This window comes from Lissotriton helveticus, chromosome 2_1, assembly GCF_964261635.1.
Source record: "Lissotriton helveticus chromosome 2_1, aLisHel1.1, whole genome shotgun sequence".
NCBI lineage: Eukaryota > Metazoa > Chordata > Amphibia > Caudata > Salamandridae > Lissotriton > Lissotriton helveticus.
Genome location: NC_136059.1, coordinates 1,032,601,792 through 1,032,620,446, shown reverse-complemented (window position 1 = coordinate 1,032,620,446; position 18,655 = coordinate 1,032,601,792). Strand labels below are relative to the sequence as shown.

At 44.2% G+C, this 18,655-nt stretch overlaps 1 protein-coding gene across 3 annotated transcripts in view; it reads right to left on the bottom strand.

The window, feature by feature from the left end:
- Positions 1-18,655, bottom strand: part of GKAP1 (G kinase anchoring protein 1) — a 664,789-nt gene that overhangs the window by 158,765 nt on the left and 487,369 nt on the right. For all 3 annotated transcript variants that reach the window (XM_078675829.1, XM_078675827.1, XM_078675828.1), the window contains exon 10: positions 4,226-4,296. In XM_078675829.1, coding sequence (XP_078531955.1) covers positions 4,226-4,296 — 71 coding nt within the window. The remainder of the gene's footprint in view (positions 1-4,225; positions 4,297-18,655) is intronic.

The window sequence follows — 18,655 nt, the reverse complement described above, 5'->3', positions numbered from 1 at the left end:
TGAAGAGATTTGTGATATTCTCGCATCCGGGTCAGAGTTGGCACAGCTCCAGGGTAGGGTGGTAGGTGCGGGGTAGAATTGTGCACTGACTCTTCAACCGAAGATAGAGAACAGGTTTTATGTGGTGACATTGGTGGGGTGCAGTGACTTCGACTGCATGCGTCGTGACTTACCTTGTGACATTGATGGAGAGTAACATCTACAGGAACAGTTCTTAAAGCACGCCCGTGGTTGTTCCATGGAGTGCGAATGTGACAGAGGTTAACGGCAAGTCTTAGAAGACTGCAACATCAGCGGTACTAGGAGCTTCAGTCGAAGTTCAATCAGCGGCTTTGGGCGAAGGTGGCGAAAGGAGTTGCACTCCTCAGAGTCACAGTGCTCCCCAGGCACCACATACAGTTAGAATGAGGGTCTGTGGCAGACATTTGTCTTCCTCAGGACACACAAGGCTTGAACCCAGAGGACATGATAAATTGTTTAAAAGCACACTGTTCCGTTCGACAAAAACATTGAAGTAGGCCTAAAAACTGCATAAGTAACCGCGTACCAGATCCGCGTTGAAAGAACGCAAAAGAAACCGACATCAGCGTGTCGGGAAGGGCATAGGCAGTGGTCAAAGTCAATACGGAATTGCTCGATGCCTCTATAGGCACACACATGAAAACAAACTCTGGATCTAGTCTGGCACCTAGAGAGATTCCAAGATAAGATTGTGTGACTAAATTTCTATCAGACCAGAGAAGCCGGCTTAAATGACCTTATCACAAAAAATTTAAGAAGTATCGAGTTCTGTGCAGTACTATGGTAGAGGGGAGGAGTGAAGAATAAACAAATGCCAGTTTTCAGATTAATAATTAGTGAACTAGTCAATATTCTAAAATGCACCATCCCATGCTCCCCCTGATGACTTAATCTAATGGCTAAGGCGGAGGACTTTAGCACTTTAAACATGCGAGGCCCCAGGTTTCAATAGCCTCTCTGTGGAAATAAAAGTAGTGTTTTTTTTTTTTAAATCGCAAATGAGAATACCGTTCCCAAGCATTTTTGACTCCGAAGAATTATTATAGCAAAAATATATTCCAGATTAAAGTACACCAACAAGAAAAGAGACGGTGAGAGGCCCTGTAGAACTCAAGCACTCAAATATCTGCACTAAGCACCTTGAAAACCCAAGGGTGAAAGGCCAATGATCTACTAACCTAGACACTTTGATATCCCAGAATCTTTGGCACAGATATACTCGTAGACCGGTGTTAAGTCCTTTTAGAGTGCAGTGGAAATTAAATTGAATGACAGGATCTGTTGCACTCAAGCTCCTCTAATACCAGCACTAAGCACTTTGAACATCCAAGGGTGCAAGGCCAAAGGACCCACAAAGTCTACAAACTCTTGGCACTGATAGACTCATGGCGAGAGATTCCAAAAGAACAGTGGTACTTGAACAATGATTAGTTTTTATCAGTCAATAAAACTTTCTTTGTTTTTTTACAACCATAAAGGTATACAAATACAGCATATCATTAAATTAAAAATATAAGCAAGTCGATATCATAAAATATATAATACATCTTCTGCATGCCTAAATAACACATTTTCTTTAGAATAAAAAGCATTATTATCTTAAGATTTATTAAGACCAAGTATTCCATTCTTGGGCAACTAGTCCTTCAGATATGTCACCTACAATTCTGTTAACCTTTAATAACTCATTCTCCTAATATCCTAGAGATCTAAATTTCATCATTACTCTTTACATTTGAGGTACACTTTAACTTTATTTATGAATTTCCCCATGGCACAGGCAATATCTAAATTCGTCATTCCCACTAAAAGGTTTACAGCTTGCATCCGATTTTTTATTTCATATTTTTTAAAAATATGACCTAAAATCTCTCTCCGTATATCTAAAATCTACATACAGTCTAATAAAATATGTAAGATATCACAGGTGGAACCTAAAGTGCAAGTGCATTTACCATTGCTGTCTATCATTGAATTTTTAAACCCTTTATTCGCATAGCAGGGGTTTATCCCAATTCGCAATCTTAGCACTTCACGCCTTAATCGGAAACTAGGTAATCTGTCTACGAAGGGGTAATGCAAGTCATTTTTCCAGGCCAAGATCATATGGGACACTGAGGTTTTCCGAGCAAGGTACTCCTGGTCATATGTACGAGACATTTCAGTTCCCAATAACCTAAGTTCTTTCTTATATATCGTTAAATGAAGTGACTGAGGGCACAACTTTAGTTTAAACACTACAAATGCTTCGCTTATTGAGGCTCTTGTCTCTTTTGCCCAGGTCAACTCACTGTTGGCAATTTCAGTTTTACACCACTGAGAGATTTTTTGGTCCTCACCTGACCCTAAACGCTGGCAGAAACGTAATAAAGCCATGCAGGTTGTTATGGCCCATGAGTTGGTTCCCACTTCGAATCTCGCTGCTTGTACCATAGACGTTCTAGGCAGCGAAAAAAGGCTTTTACGGATATTTCCCTCCTCTTTGTCCCAACCGTGTTTGCCACTTAAATAGAGTACCTCTTCGCCATACAGGAATTGTGGAGGGACCATTGCTAGATAGGCTTTATAACCGGCATATCAGACATTTCTCCATATATACTGTTAAATCTTTTTAAACCCTTCACAGAAGCCCCTGCCCTCTTTTTTAAAGCGTCCAGGTGGGTATACCATTTCAGGTTACTTGCAGCAACCCACATCCCCAGGTATCTATATTCTGTTACTTTCTCCAGCAATTCTGTGCCTAGATACGAGGAAAACTGTATTTTGCTTTTTCCAAAGCATAGGATTTTGGTCTTCTCCATGTTCACCACTAACTTTTTATTGAGATAATATTCTTTAAACAGGTTTAATTTTCTTTGTAGACCAATCTCTGTCTGGTCCATAATTACCAGATCATCTGCGTATAATAAACAGGAGATATGGTTTCCTCCTAGTTTCAGGCTAGCCCCTCTCTCTTAATTTTAGGGGCAGGTCGGCTATAAACAGGGAAAAGAGCAAGGAGGCAAGTACCAATCTGGATCCTCCCAGACAATCCTCCTTCCTCATCCAAGATTATCTGGGCCTAGATTTCTGTATGCGGGGCTTGGATCAAGGCCAATAAATCGCCTTGAATGTTATACCCTACCAAAGTTGACCACAGCTGCTCCCTGTTCACAAGATCAATTGCTGCGCGGAAGTCCACAAAACAGCAGAACAAATTGCCCCTCTGTTCTATCGATTTCCGCCCAATGAACCAGAGAGCAAAACAGTGATCAACCATTGAGTGTCCCTCTCTAAACCCTCCCTGTTCTGGGGGCACTATCTGTTTTTCATCTGCCCAATCCTTGAGTAACCCCAAAATTACTTTGGCGAAAACTTTTTCGCCCATGTCCAAGAGATTTATTAAACAATAGTTTTTAGGGGAATTTACATCGCCTTTTTTATGTATTGGTCTTACAATAGCCCGTTTCCAACTATCTGGCATAATTCCTGTATTAAGTATCCCCTGGAACATATTCGAAAAAAACTGTGCCCACCATCCAAAAGAACAGTGGTACTTGAACAATGATTAGTTGTTAATTAATAATGTATCAGCCGACATCTTTTAATCTTGAACTAACTATTGTTCTTAATTGTATAGTAGACTTGCTTTGTTTGTCATTTCCTCTTCTCATCTTTTTAATGCATGTAATGGTCTTTATTAACTCTACATGGATGATAATAAAACTAGACTAGTGGAGTAGGAGATAAATACAAAATGTAAAATTATATGGAAAAGTAGTTGCAAGAAAATATTATCTAAAATGTAACATTACGCCTTTTTAACTATTTTGGCATCATTTAGTCCAAACTGCAGTCCACATGGCTTAACACCTTTAAGTGTCAAATAAACCCTTTCACAAGATCTAGGCACAACGTGCTTAACATGTATTTTTCTAAATGTACCAAGTCGACAAAACCTGTCAAAGAATTTACTTTGTTTTTTAATAAATTATTTGATAAACATTTGCAAACTATATGGAAATCCAAATACATGTGTTTATAGGTCAAATAAGATAAAACATAGTTCACTATTTCGATTATTCACATAGAAGTGTGGTTGTAACAATCTTCTCAATTAAATGTTTACAATAGGTTGCAATTTTAGCATTTTCAGCTCCCAAATCATCATTTAGGTGCCAAATAATGTTTATAAGAGTGATAACTACTTAGACAGGTAACATACCTGAAGAGTGAGCTCATTCTTGATGGTTAGCAATTCATCAACTTGCAGAAGGATGTCAGCTTTATCTTTCACTAATTGGAAATAAAAACAAAAAACAATTACTTGACCATAAGTACACAACTCACAAATGTTACCTTTAAGGAGAATATTTTTGCAATATTCTTAGCTTCCCTTACACTGTAGGCAGCAGGCCCTTCTAACCAGTCTTAAAATATTTTTATGGAGTTTTGAATTTAATTCAATTTGGGACCAGCAACGACACCGCTCAAATTTGCCAAAGGGAGCTAGAGAAGGCCTGGAGACAATCTGCATATCCCACAAGGCATACAATCCTTACTTCAAAACAAAAGCTTAAAATTCCCCTCATTTGCATTATATGCGTGTTTAGACTCAATAGTGACATTATTGAAGTTGGGAAGATGTAGAAGTTGGATTCACGATCTATATAGCAGTATATTGTGAAATGTGCACAATGCCCAAGTAGCACCCTGGCAAAATTCAATCCTAAAAATATTTTCTGGGAAAAAAAGACGGAGTCAATACATTGGAGGCAATACCTCGGAGAAAAAAAAATCAGCCTTAATAGAATGGTGTTACCTTTTTTAAATTTAAGAAAAACATAATAAACGTAACTACACTTATATAGATGTATTTACATGCTTAATAAATACAAGCAAAAATGTTCTGAAAAAGACTGAATAATGCAAATAATTAAAAAAGCATAAGACATAAATCCAGGATTAAATTATGTACTAAAGAATGTAAAACCAGAAACAATTCAGGCATTACATATGCTAACAGAAATAATACAGGAAAGTATTACTGTTGAACTAAAAGATCTTTTAAAAATATTTTTTTATTTTTATTTTTTAAAACCTTTATTGTACAGAAAGTGCTCACAAATACGGGCCTACAACCCAGCGGGCTGGCCACCACATATCAGAAGCAGAATTAGCAGTACAAAAGCACCCACAGGATACGACAACACGAACACAGGAGACATAGGCCGAAAGCCATAGAGCAACCAGCATGGACAGGATACGTGAAGGTTGATTTTCTATTATGGGAACGGGAAGTACAGGCTCATGACGGGCAGTAAGTCAAGCAAAAAGGGGGGGGGGCCGTGGTGAGCCGCGAACAAGCGATCACAAAGAGTACAGGATAAATCCGACAAGAACTAAACATATTGGGAAAAACAATTCCAACGGAAGCACCACTAGGAGAGGCAATTGCGCTCGCCGTCCAGCGCCCACCCACCACAGCTACAACCCAACTTAACAAACAGACGCAAAAAAAGGCCCATCGTATAAATCAATACGAAACACACCCCAATAAAAGGAGAGAAATCCCTCACGAAAGAGGGAGGGGAAGGAAAAAAGAAAAAGGAAGGGACTCCTCCTCAAACACGTGCCCCCCGGTGAACGAAACAGGAAAACATCAGCCGGCACACAGCATCCATTAGAATCAGCGACAGGAACACACAGTGAGCCGTAATCACAATAAGAACGGAAGGCCAGTGCAACCGAAACACCCCAGGGGAACACATGACAAGAGGGAGTCCCGAAAAAGAGAAGACTAAGAGCCATAGAACAAAATAAGGGGAAAAAAGGGGGAAAAAGACCCCCCAAAGTGACAGACCCCCCCACCCACCCCGCAAGCCCACCCTGCACCCCTGCAGAAGGCTATGGCCTACCCCCCAGCAGCGTGCCTGTCGCCCTAATTAGAACCCGAAATATAGAAGAGCAAAGGCAAGACGGAAACATAGGACAAAAAGGAGGGGGGGAAAGGGAGAAAGGGAAAGAAAACGCACGGGAGAGGGCCATAGAACAGGATCATCAGCACCCACCCACCCGCCTGAGGAAAGGGAAGAGCCCTCGAGAAGTCAAAGAAGTATAAGGATACACTCCAGGAGCACCACAAAGTCACACAGAGTCATATCATTACATGCCGATCATCCAACCATTACAAGACTACCGTACACAGAGGCAAGGTCGTCTCAGCCCTGTCCTTGTTTGTCCAAAGTTGTAGTCGTCCGATTCACCAAGAACCAGACCGCAAGGAACAGAAGGCAAAGAACAGGGAGATCAAACGGCAGTCCAGAGAAGATACGTGGAGCAGAACCCGGATGATCCGGAAAAGTCAGAGAACATCGCAAGCTATGCAGGCACAGTTTCAGGGACAGTTCGAGGAAGGCCGACCCAGCGGGGCCGGCACAGGAGCCAGGGTCGGTCAGTCGAGGCGAAGGGAGGCAAAAAGAATCATCGAGTCCAGTCCGGACGGGACCCGGCCCCCGGAACAGTGGCGCAGGAGATAGCACAGGACGATGAAGGGCAGCGGAACTCCGCACAGCCACAGACGCGGCCGTCGCCGGGCCCCCGCTTCCCAGGATAGTTCCAGCCGCACCCTGCAACGGCGACAAAGCCGCACCCAGTTTAGGGGGCCCAAACGGCCCGAAGAGAGGATCCACCTCCAGGATGACAACGGGTGCGGCCACCGAAGCTCGCCAGGAGTGTAGGGCGTCCAGGATGCTCTTAAGTGTAGGAAAACCTTTACAGTATCCGGCACCCGGGCCATGTGGCGGGCCTCCAGCGCTCGTCCAGGCCCGGCTAAGACATCCAGGGTCGGCCGCCATCTTGGAAGCCCGGCGGGGCCGCGGCGTCCGCCAACCCCCGTCCGGGCAGCAGCGAGGCAAATGAAGACCAGCCGACCGGCAGCAGGGCACCTCCAGAGCAGGAAGGGGGGCCACCAGAAGAAAGGGGATCGCCGGCTCCCCCGTGCCGCCGGCCCCGTTCTCTGAGTCCGGGCGGAGGGAATCAAAATGGCCGGACCGGAGAACAAAGGGGGAGCAAGCCGAATGTACGGTCAGCCCCGTCAACGAAAGGCAGCGCCTCCATCCAGGGCCACCGGTCCGCCGGAGCCGGCCAGCAAGTCACAGCCGGCCTACACGCACAACGGCCTCCACGTCCACTGCTCCATCAAGGGCCGATCATCGCGCTCCGCCCCGTCCGGGCGCCGCCGAGAGGATCCAAGCCAGCCCGCTCCGGAGGCCCCGAAGCGAGCGGGAGCGCCGTTCAGGATCCACGGCACCCAGGGACAACCGGAACAGGTGAGTGCCTGCAAGGTATCTGAACGCTACAGCATAGCAAAGAGGACTTCCCGGGGCAGGATAACAGCAGGATATGTGATAAAAACAGGCAGGCGAACGGAGCCGAGCTAAAACGCGGCCATCTCGGACGCGAGCTTGGCTCCTCCCCCTAAAAATATTTTTAAATGGTAATTGAATGAGAAAATTTAAAAAGAATAAATGATTTGCAGGAAATTAATCAAATACATTTAATGCATAAAATGTAATAAACTTTAATTATATATAGATATATGTATAGTTACACACATTTAATAAAGCATTGATAGTTAGCTTGCATAAATTAACTTCAGTATTATGGTGCATGGCTTTTTTATAACCATTAACTGCCAGTTTCTTAGTGTTTATTACATTTCAGTTAATCTTGTCAAGAAACACTCATTCTCTATCACTTGTAAACCCTTTTAAATTAAATATTTAGAAATTTTTTCAAAGTAGCTACTTGTTATTTGTTGTTCCGGAAGTACCCGAGTAGCTGTTTTTGCAAGTATAGGTTCTGGTATTAATCAAGCTGTTTTTAATTTGGTCGCTTTAGGGAACTGCAAACTGAGTTCTTATGTGATTCTGGAAGTTGTATTTTTTCCAATATTTTTGCTTTAAGTCTCATTTTAATCTGGATGTTTTCAAATATTAACCAACTTTAATTTTTTTTTGCAGGGGGAGGCTGTTATTTTCTCTGAATAAGTAGTTATTCTTATATTCTTATATTTCCACATTGATTTTCAGATTCTTTTAATTAGCACATTTTTTATTTAATTCTGTGGTTTCTGGCTATTTTTCAGATATGTTTCGTACAGTTTTCCATCCATTTTTTATTCCCGGAGTTGAAGCCCATTTTTGATTCCTTTATAGTTTTTGAAATAGCTTTTCTTCTACAAGACAAGGATTATTTTTGATTTGGTTACCTGAACTACATCTATCTCGTACGAATCACTTGTTTATGGATTTGGAGTGGAAGTATTCAGGAGAGCTTTAAAATTGCATTTTCATTAGAATCATACGGGAATTGAACAAACATTAAAAAAACACGCACTGTCAACAATATTACAAAATATTCTGTGAAGAAGTGACAGGCAACTTCCTACTTATGATTTGGAACTGTCCGCACCTACAAACATACTGAAAAGGAGGTGGTCGCAGAGCCTGCTGATATTCTGGGAACCCAGGTCCACACCACATTTTTTAGTTTAGGGAATTCCTTGTGAAGTACACCTACCCAGATAACTCATATTCTGCGTGCTGAGCTTTAGCAAAGCAAAAAGGGCTTTAGCTAGTAAGTGGGGAAGCCCCATCCCTTCCATTAAGAATCAATGGGTGACTGTATGGATTATTATATATTATATATATATATAATAATGCACTGCATGGAGGCAGAAAGGGAAGTCTATGAAGTCAGGGGCGGCCTGGGAAAATTTCAGACGGTATGGGAATGGTGGAGAACTTATTACAGCCTACGTTGGGAGACCATGGCCACCAGGACCGCTCCACCACCAGTGGGCTGCAATCTTGACTACCAAACAAGGCCAAGTGACAGGGGTATACCCAGTTGCTGAGGGGAGGGACCGGATTGGGGGAGGGACAAGAGAGGGTGAGGGACAACAGAGGGTGTGGGACCAGAGAGGGTGTGGGACCAGAGAGGGGGAGGGACCAGAGAGGGGGAGGGACCAGAGAGGGGGAGGGACCAGAGAGGGGGAGGGACCAGAGAGGGGGAGGGACCAGAGGGGGGGAGGGACCGGAGGGGTGGAAGGGACCGGAGGGGGGAGGGACTAGAGGGGGGCGAGAACAGAGAGGGGGAGGGATAAGAGAGTGGGAGGGACCAGAGAGGGGTTCCAGTCATTTAGTCCTGTAGATTATGATAAAGAGGAGTCGCTCAGACATCACAAGACATTCAACTACTCACTGGATATTGAGGCTGTATTGAATAAGACAGTGGTATGTGTTGCTGCTGCTGCAAATCAAACAATTTCATGCCCACTTAACTCTTTCAAGAATACTATTGCCATGTTCAAGGTTATAAATGGAACTCAAACCTCTGAAGTGCTGTTCCCTACATTGAAATTAGACTTCTGTGTAACACAATGCTTTAAATGTTTTTTGGAAAAACACATGTCTCCTAAAGAGGCTCATTAAAAAGCATCCAATTATCCATAGCCCTTATTCAGCCACTTATGTTTGGTTCTTCTGCTGCTTGCCATATTAATGGAATATGTATTTTTTTGGCACGAGCGGCTACAGATGTAGAATTATTAATGTATCCATTTACCACCTAATCGTGGTGACTTACATTAGGTAGCGTGGCAGGACCTAACTGGAAAAATTGCCTTGTGTGAACCTGAGTATCAAAGAAGTAGTGCAGCTCGAAGTATGGACGAAAGCTCAAACAGCTGTATAGCAGATGTTCAAAACCAGAACACCATGAGCTGGTTGTAGTCATAATCGTTGCTCTAGTGGAATGACATCTGTAATCTAAAGCCTTCTAGAGGATCCTTCTTTGTGGGGGCATAACACAGCTTGAAGAAATGGAAAATTTTGTGGGATGGTTTGTTTCTGGACAGCGCATTGGCCCATGCGCTCCTGCAAGATACATCATGTTGCCGGTGAGCACCTGAATCATCTGGTCTCTGATCGACAAAAGGAACCGCTTCAGGGTACGCAAATCCAACGGATTTATACGGGATTGCGTTCCCAATAAGGACCAGAGACTTCGAATCTCCACTTCATCCAGGGGCCCTTACCCAAGCCTCCTGCATCCCAACCACCCTGAGCCGAAGTGGGATTCAACATTGTAGTTATCAACACAGAAGAGCGGGAGTACCTACTGCAAAATCAGATTCATGCCGGTCATCCACCACTGCACATCACTAGAAGCACCACTGAAAATACTTATCTCATTTGAAAGGACCCATTGACAGTGTGAATTTCCTTGGAGACGTGCCTGTGTCATAGCAAAGGGCACCAACAGGATTCATTAGGCTATCGGGCACAGCAACCTCAAAGAATAGAACTGTTACTGCTGAAAGAACAGCTTTTACCCAATAAAAGACTCCAATGATGAGTAGCTTCTCTGAGGGTGAAAGATAAAACTTGTAACCACAGATGGAGAACTCCAGGTTGAACAACAGTGCCAGTGTGCTCTGCTCTAAAACCAACAAAGCAGAGCTAAGCTCAAATACAGAAGCAAGTCATGGATGTATGGGAACATGTCTATCCCCAGACCTGCAAGATGGGCATTAACAACTGGCACAACCTTTGAAAAGATCTAAGGGGCTGATATGAGGCCAAAGAAAAAGACTGCAGATCGGCATTGACTGGAACCTACCACAAGATGCAGGTATTTCCTGTGGTATTGCAGGTGGGGCATATGTATGCATCCTAAAAGTTCAAGGACACCATCCAGTTTTTCTGGCCAATAGGACTTGATCAAGGGACATTTTAAATATCTCCTTCCGGAAGAACCAGGTCTACATCCTGAGTTATAGAATCGGCTGCAGACCTACATCTTACTTGGGAACTATGAAGTAAGATGGGTAGCATTTTTGGACATGAAGGGTTTCAGACATGTTCTATTGCTCCTTTGGAGATCAACTTCAACAGCTCTCTAGTGAGAATCAATACATGCTCCATTGGGAACATAAGAACAGAAATATGTGGAGAAAAATCCTGAAATGGCAGGGTGTATTTCAGGCCTCGGAAAAGCAGAAAAAAGTTAGTAGACCTGCAGGTTGAATGACTTGAATAGTCTACTTGATCTAACTGTAATGTACTTGACCCATAAACTGGCCTCAAATTGTGTGATTATTGGCAAATATTTTATTTTACAGAGTTCCTTTTTTATTCATTTTCTCATATGAGTGCTGTAAGAAAGTGGCTCTGTATATACTGGACCAAAGTAAGGTACAGTGTGCACAGAGTCCACAGTCCCCAGAGGTATGGCAGAGGTTAAAGTTAGATACAACCTTACTCTCTAAAGTGGTAGTTTGGTCGAGCAGTAAGGCAGTATCATAGGACAGTGTAAAGCATTTGTTGTACACACTCAGTCAGCAAATGGTCTCACACCCAAGAACTGAACTCTAGGGCAATTGTTTTGTATATAAAAATATATAGTTGTTTATTTTAGAACCACAAGTAGGTATCAAATACTTTCTCAGAATGAGATGTTGCAATTGAATACTTTCAAATAGCAATAGACTTTTAAATGCAATAGTTACAGTTGTTGCAATAGGCAACACAAATTAAACACAAAATAACATTGAGCTCAACGGGAGGTTTTAAGTAAATGCAATAAATTCACTTTACAAAGGTTTTTTTTACTCATGGCTGAATCCTGGATTCAGCCCTGGTGCATTTCCTGTGAACAGTTGAAAGAAATCGTTTTTGTTACACAGGCAATTTTTAAGGAATATTTGTATGTTTTGAAAATCGACACAGAAGAAATTTTGGTGAAAACCAAGCAATGTATACCTATGGAGGAAAATTGGGTTAACAGTAAATCACGGTTATAATTACTTTTCAGGTTCAGGGCTGGGCTTAATGATACAGCACTGGGATCTCTCCCGATAGCAGGAGACTAATTTCGTTTTCGTTGATCGGCTGATTTTTTGTGAATATTTTAAAGTTGCAAAACTCGACACTCAAAATTCTGAGTGAAACTCAGCCAATGTTACCCTATGGAGAAAATCAAGTTATCGGGCTTTGGGTAAGTACTCGGCTGGCAGAGTTAAGGTTCTGGGGTAAGACTCAAGGGTCTCCCAGGGTCAGATAAGTACAGTTGTTACACCCTCAGTGGCACAGGGGCAGCCTGGTGCCGAGAGAGTAGGCCCAATGTCATCCTATGGAGATTAGGCGGCCTTCTGTTGGTGGCTGCTAGCAGGCAGACCATGAGGCTGTGGGAGCTGAGCTCCAGGTCACTTACACAGGGCAAGTGGGGAAGTAGAGTAGGGTAGATGCTGCACTCCCAGTGGCACTCGAGCAGCTGGGTGCAGGGTGCTTTTGGGCATTCGGGCGCAAAATGTATTTCAATGGAAAAGCTGGAAGTTGAACAAAGGCTGCAGGCTTGGGGAAGGAGATTCTTCTGGTGCGACCACCACTTTGAGAGGTAAGTTGGGATGTTGTAGGATAGGTAGGCACCCTGGAGTTGGGCACAGGGGGCCATGGGGTGCAGGGGTGTCTTTTGGTGTCGGGAAATCTTCACCTTTGCTGGTTGCCGTTGGAGGGGTCCCTGGTTGTGAGGCTGCAGGCGTCGTCAGGAGCGTCGAGGAGGGTGCTTGGGTACTGGATTGTGGGTCACAGTCGCCGGGGGGACGTCCTCGTGGTCTTTGTCCACTCAGGCACGGGCCGGGCTCGGCGGGTGCAGAGTGTGCCGGATTCGCAGTTCCTGGCTGGCACCAGGGGTTGTTGCTGTTTGAGCAGAACTACTGCTCGTGGGAGTCTCAGTCTATAGATGAGCAAGGCAGTAAGGTCCTTCAGGGTTTTCGAGGTTGCTGACCACAGGAGAGGCCGGTGTTTAGCAGGAGCGGGTTCGAGGGTCGACAAGCCTGTAGGGCAGGGGCTAAGTCGGTAGGGGTCGTCCTCTTGTTAGCAGCTGCACGGCAGGTCTTTCTTCTTGTTTCAAAATCGGGATCTGAGGAAGGAAGGTTCAGGGTGCCCCATAATACTAAATTTAGGGGCGTTAGAGCTAGGGCTAGGGCAAGGGCAGGGACTAATGGGTCCCTGTCCTGGGTCGAGTACACCCCTACCCTGCCACCCTCCAGTAGGAGGGGGCAGGAGCCTAGCTCTGATTGGGTAGGACTCCCTATTCTCAAAATGGCGAGAGCCCGGAGTTGTGCTTTACCTCGCCTCTCCCACCTGAGCGGTGGGGTTGGCAGAGGCTAGCACACCCCCTCTCCTTCCTTTATTTTTCCTGCCGGTCTTGTCGCCAGAGTGGGGGTCAGAACCGGTGGGTGCCAGTTGCTGAGTACAGCAAGTGGCTGGAGAAGCTCACAAAGGTGGCATGCCTTTGAAGCTGCCCCTGCCCATCCTGGGGGAGGGGACCTAGCACCTCGTCCCAGGATGTGCATTGTTGCAGGCCCAAGAGAGTGGAGGGCGCTCTACCCAGGGGTCCAGCAACATGTTTGCTGGGTGGCAGCCTAGCCAGCCTCTCAGTCAGGACACGGGTTGTAGGTTAGGTTCAGGGTGCAACTCTAGGATGCCCTCTGGCGTGCACTTTACATTAAATCCCACACTAGCATAAGTGTGGGTTTAATGTGCTGAGAAGTTTGATACCAAACTTGTCAGTCTTCAGTGTAGCCATCATGGTGCTGTGGAGTTCGTGATGATGACCTCCCAGCACCATATACTCTTAATGGCATCACTGCACTTACAGTGCCCAGGAATGGTCCTGGGTACTGTAGGGTCACAGGGCTCATGCACCTGTGCCCACACCACTGGCACAGTGCACCCAGCTAGAGGGGTGACTGAGGTATGCCAGGGCAGTGTTTTGTGGGCATGGCACACAGAGGTGTGGGCCATGTCGACTCTCTGTTTAGTTCTGCACCAAGACACTCAGCCTGCAAAGGCAGTGTATGTGTATCAGGGTACAGGGCCTCTAAGGGTGGCACAATAAGTGCTGCAGCCCTTAGGGGCATTCTCTGGTCACAGTGCCCGGGGTATCTATGGTACCATTTATGAGGGGCTGACCTGTGGCAAGAGATGCCAAATGGGTTTAAGCTTCAATGCAGTTTTAGGGAAGGCACATAGACCCTGGGTACCAGATTGGCAGGAACCCAGGGCACACTCAGTCAAAGTACATCAGCAATTCATCAAACATTGGGGGCATACCATGCAAGAAATATGGCACTTTCTCACAAGTGCATCTTCAAATAAGTGAGTTCAGCATTTCTGCTGTACAAAGCAAAACTTTTTTGTATGATTAAATAGACCAAACGTTTGCTCCATGTCTAACAAGAATCTAGCCCACATGCACTGTGGTACACATGGTCCCTTGACTTGCCTTTCAGTTTACTAATAGCATTGCCATCAGGGCAGGAGTGTTTCCCAGTTCATGTTTAAACACTCACTTTTAATATATTACTAAAGCTTGGGCCACTGTCATTTATAGACAGTTAATTTCCAAGAAATAGCAAAAACCTTCCCACCACCATGCAGTTTTCCTGATAAAACTATATAGTGTATTAACAATACGTGAACATTGGGTTTCACAAAATATATTTATCATTTTCACATCACCAAGTAAAGTGTTCTGATTTGTTTTGCATCCTATTAAAGGAAAATTTTACTTACCCAGTAAACATCTGTTCTTGGCATGTAGAGCTGTAGAATTACATGCTTTGCATACTCCTGCCATCTAGTGTTGGGTCCGGATGTTTGCAAGTGGTTTTCAAAGTCTCTCCAGTCACGAGGTAAGGTGACTCCTCCTTTTGGTGATAGTGCGCATGGGCATCAACTCCATTGTTAGATTGTTTTCCCACAGAGGGTGAGAATGGAGTTAGTAAGTGTAGAATAGAGATGTCCATGCGGATGCATGTAAACCGAGAACTGCAACAACTACAGGAGATCGATGAGGCGGGTGGGTGCATGTGAATCCACAGTTCTACATGCCAAGAACAGATGCTTACAGGGTAAGTAACATTATCACATAATGCGTTCGAGGCATGTGAGGTGTAGATCACATGCTTTGCATAGACTATAAAGCCGTATACTCCCAAAGCGGTGGCTAACATGTAGTTGTTGCAGTCATCTGAAACAGTGTTTTAAGTACTGCCTGGCCTACATTAGCTTGTTGCCTCACTAACACATCTACACAATAGTGTTTGGTGAATGTGTGCGGTGTAGACCATGTTGCTTCCTTACAGATGCCAGCTGGGGAATATTCCCTAAGAAGGCCATAGTTGCCCCTATTTTGCGAGTGGAATGCGCTCTAGGGGGCATTAGCAAAGTTATTTTTGCTTTTATATAATATATCTGGATACATTTTACGATCCATCTGGCAATGCCTGATTTAGATATGGGATTGCATTTTTGTGGTGGAGAAAAAAGAACAAAGAGTTGCTTTGTTTTGCCAAACTTTTGTTCTTTCCACGTAATATAGTAGAGCTCTTCTAACATCAAGTGAGTATAGAGCTTTTTCTGCGACAGAATCAAGTTGTGGAAAGAACACTGGTCACTCAACCGATTGATTGATATGAAAGGCAGAAATTACTTTAGGGAGAAATTTAGGGTTGGTCAGAAGAACCACTCTGTATTTGTGAAGTTGAAAGAAGGGCTCTTGTACAGTTAATGCCTGGAGTTCCCAAACTATCCTGAGTGAAGTTATTGCAATGAGAAAAGCAACCTTGCATGAGAGGAATTGTAATTGACACCTAAGCATTGGTTCAAATGGTGGACCCATTAGCCTTGTAAGGACTATGTTAAAGTTCCATACTGGTGCAGATGGGACTGTTGGTGGTAGCACTCTTTTTAATCCTTCCATAAAGGCTTTAATCACAAGTACTCTGAAAAGAGATAAGTGTTGTCTGTTTTGTAAGTATGCACCTACTGCTGCTAGATTTAAAGTAAATGTAACAGTCTAGATCGCTGTAAATGTAACAGATGATGTTCTGCATAGACGCATCAAGAGGATTGATATTTTTATTGTTACAATAGATAGCAAACCGTTTCCATTTTGCTGCGTAACATGCCCTAGTAGTAGGCTTTCTAGCCTCTTTTAGGATATTCTTACAGTCTGGTGTGAATTCTAAATAACCAAACTATGACTTCAGGATTCAGATCGCCAGGTTGAGTTCTTTGGGATTTGGATGCCTGATTTCTCCGTGGCTATGAGTGAGGAGACTTGAGGTGTGATGCAGCTTTTGGTGAGTAACTACTGACAGCTCCAGCAGGGTGGTGAACCAGGGTTGACGTGCCCATGTGGGAGGGATGTTTGCCTGAGCTTCCGAACTGCCAGTGGAATGAGTGGGATAGGCGGAAAAGCATAAGCAAATATCCATGACCAGTTTATCCATAGGGCATAGCCTTTGAAGAGCTGGTGTGGGAATCTGGAGGTGGGGCATTTTGCGCTGTGGTGAACAAGTCTATGTGAGGAAATCCCCATTCCTGAAAGTAGGGGCAGAGAAACTGAGGATGAAGTTCCCACTCGTGGATTTGCTGCTTCTGTCTGCTGAGAAGGTCTGTAATTTGACTATATACTCCTGGATGATGGTCTGCCAGGAGATAAGTCTTGTGGTGTATAGCACATTTCCAAATGTCTTGTGCTAGGTGTGACAGATGGAGAGAATGTCGCCCCCGCCCCTGTTTTTGTATATATTACATAGCTGTCATGCTGTCTGTGCGGACTAGGACAGCTTTGCCTTATGATGTGAATTTGAAAAGCTCTGTGAGGTAAAAACACTGCTAGTAGGTCCAGGTGATTTATATGGAGACTTTTGTGCTTTAGACTCCACAATCCTTGGATTGTGTGACCGTGTAAGTGAGCACCCCAAACAGTGAGCGATGCCTCTGCTGTTAGCACTGTCTCTGGAAGAGGATTTGATGAAGGGCCGCCCTTTGTATACATTTTGTGGATTCCACCAGTGCAGAGAGCGATGGGTGCGGCCATCTACCAACATTAGATCGGTCAATTGACCATGCAATTGGTTTCGCTGACGTGCTAAGCATTCTTGAAAGGGACACATGTGAAGTCTTGCATGGGGAACGATCATGATGCAAGACACCATCATTCCCAGCAGTTGCATGAAGACTCTTGCTGGTAATGATTAGTTGGGCTGAAACGGAGTGAGAAGAGACTGAATACTGAGAATTCTGGCTGCAATGGGAGAGGCTAGAGCTCTTTGAGTGTCTATTGTGGCTCCCAGATAAGTCTGTGTGTTGAAAGGCTGCAGATGGGACTTCAACGCATTCACTGTAAACCCTAGTTGGGGTAGCAAGTGGATTGTGGCTTGAGTGTGCTGGAAACACGTCTGGTAAGTGTTGGCTTTGTTAAGCCAGTCGTCAAGGTATGGGAAAAGATCTATATGTGCTGTCTTCTCAGATGAGCTGTGATTACTGCCAGGCATTTGGTAAATACTCTAGGAGTGGTGGTGACTCCAAATGGTAGTACTTTGAATTGGTAATGATGACCCGCTATCACAAATCTGAGATATTTGCGATGAGAAGGGGGAATGAATTGAATGTGGAAATATGTGTCCTTTAAGCCTAGAATAGACATAAATCCGCCCAGCTGTAGAAGTGGGAGCACTTGTTGAAGTGTTACCATGTGGAAATGTTCATATAGTATGTAGTGGTTTAGTTCTCTGAGATCCAGAATAGGTCTCAAGGAGCTGTCCTTTCTGGGAATAAGAAAATACAGGGAGTACACACCTTACCCTTGATATTGTAATGGTACAGGCTCTATGGCTCCTTTTAGCAAGAGAGACTGGGATTCCTGTCTGAGCAGGTATAAATGTTCTGGTGACATTTTGTGAGAACGAGGTGGAATGTTTGGAGGATTGGTGGTAAGCTCTTGGCAATAACCATGTTGGATAATTCCCAACACCCATTTGTCTGTAGTTATGGATTGCCAAATGGGGACGAATTGTAGAAGACGTACCCCGACAGGTGTTAAATGATCGGGGGAAGGATAGGTAAGTCACTGCTTGTTAGGGGAAGGGGAATTGCGTGGTGTGGAACCCTTGCCCCTACCTTTGCCATTGTTCCCTCTGTATCCTCCTCTAAAGAAGCCTCTTGTGGAGGAACATTGATTGTTGACTTTGTACGAGGCAGCATTATTGCCTGAGGATGTGGTCTTAAACACCCCACGGTAGAAGGAGCGAAAAATGGAGCTACGATTTGAAGGAGACTGTAGGTCTCCCATTGATTTAGCTACCTCAGTGTCTTTCTTCACTTTCTTCAAAGCCTCATCTACTTCGAGCCCAAAGAGAGGCTTTTTATCAAATGGAGTATTTAAGATGGATTGTTGACTTCAGGTTTAAAACCAGAAATCCTTAACTAGACGTGCCTCCTGAGTAACACACTAGTGTTACTCTATCGAGCTGTGTTGTCAGCAGCATCTCAAGCACATCTAATAAAGGAATTGGAGAGGAGCTTTCCTTCTCATCATGCCATTGAGCATAGGGAGAATTACTGGATCTAGGTGTGCTACTCAGAGTATCAAACAAGACATTTTCTTCTAGGGATTCTTTTTGTAGTTGAATTTGAATTTAAAAGGCTTGTATAGCGCAACGTACACCATTACGGTTTCTTGGCGCTTTAGCGGCATGCAATAAAACAGGGATGGGAACAATTAGAGTGGGAAG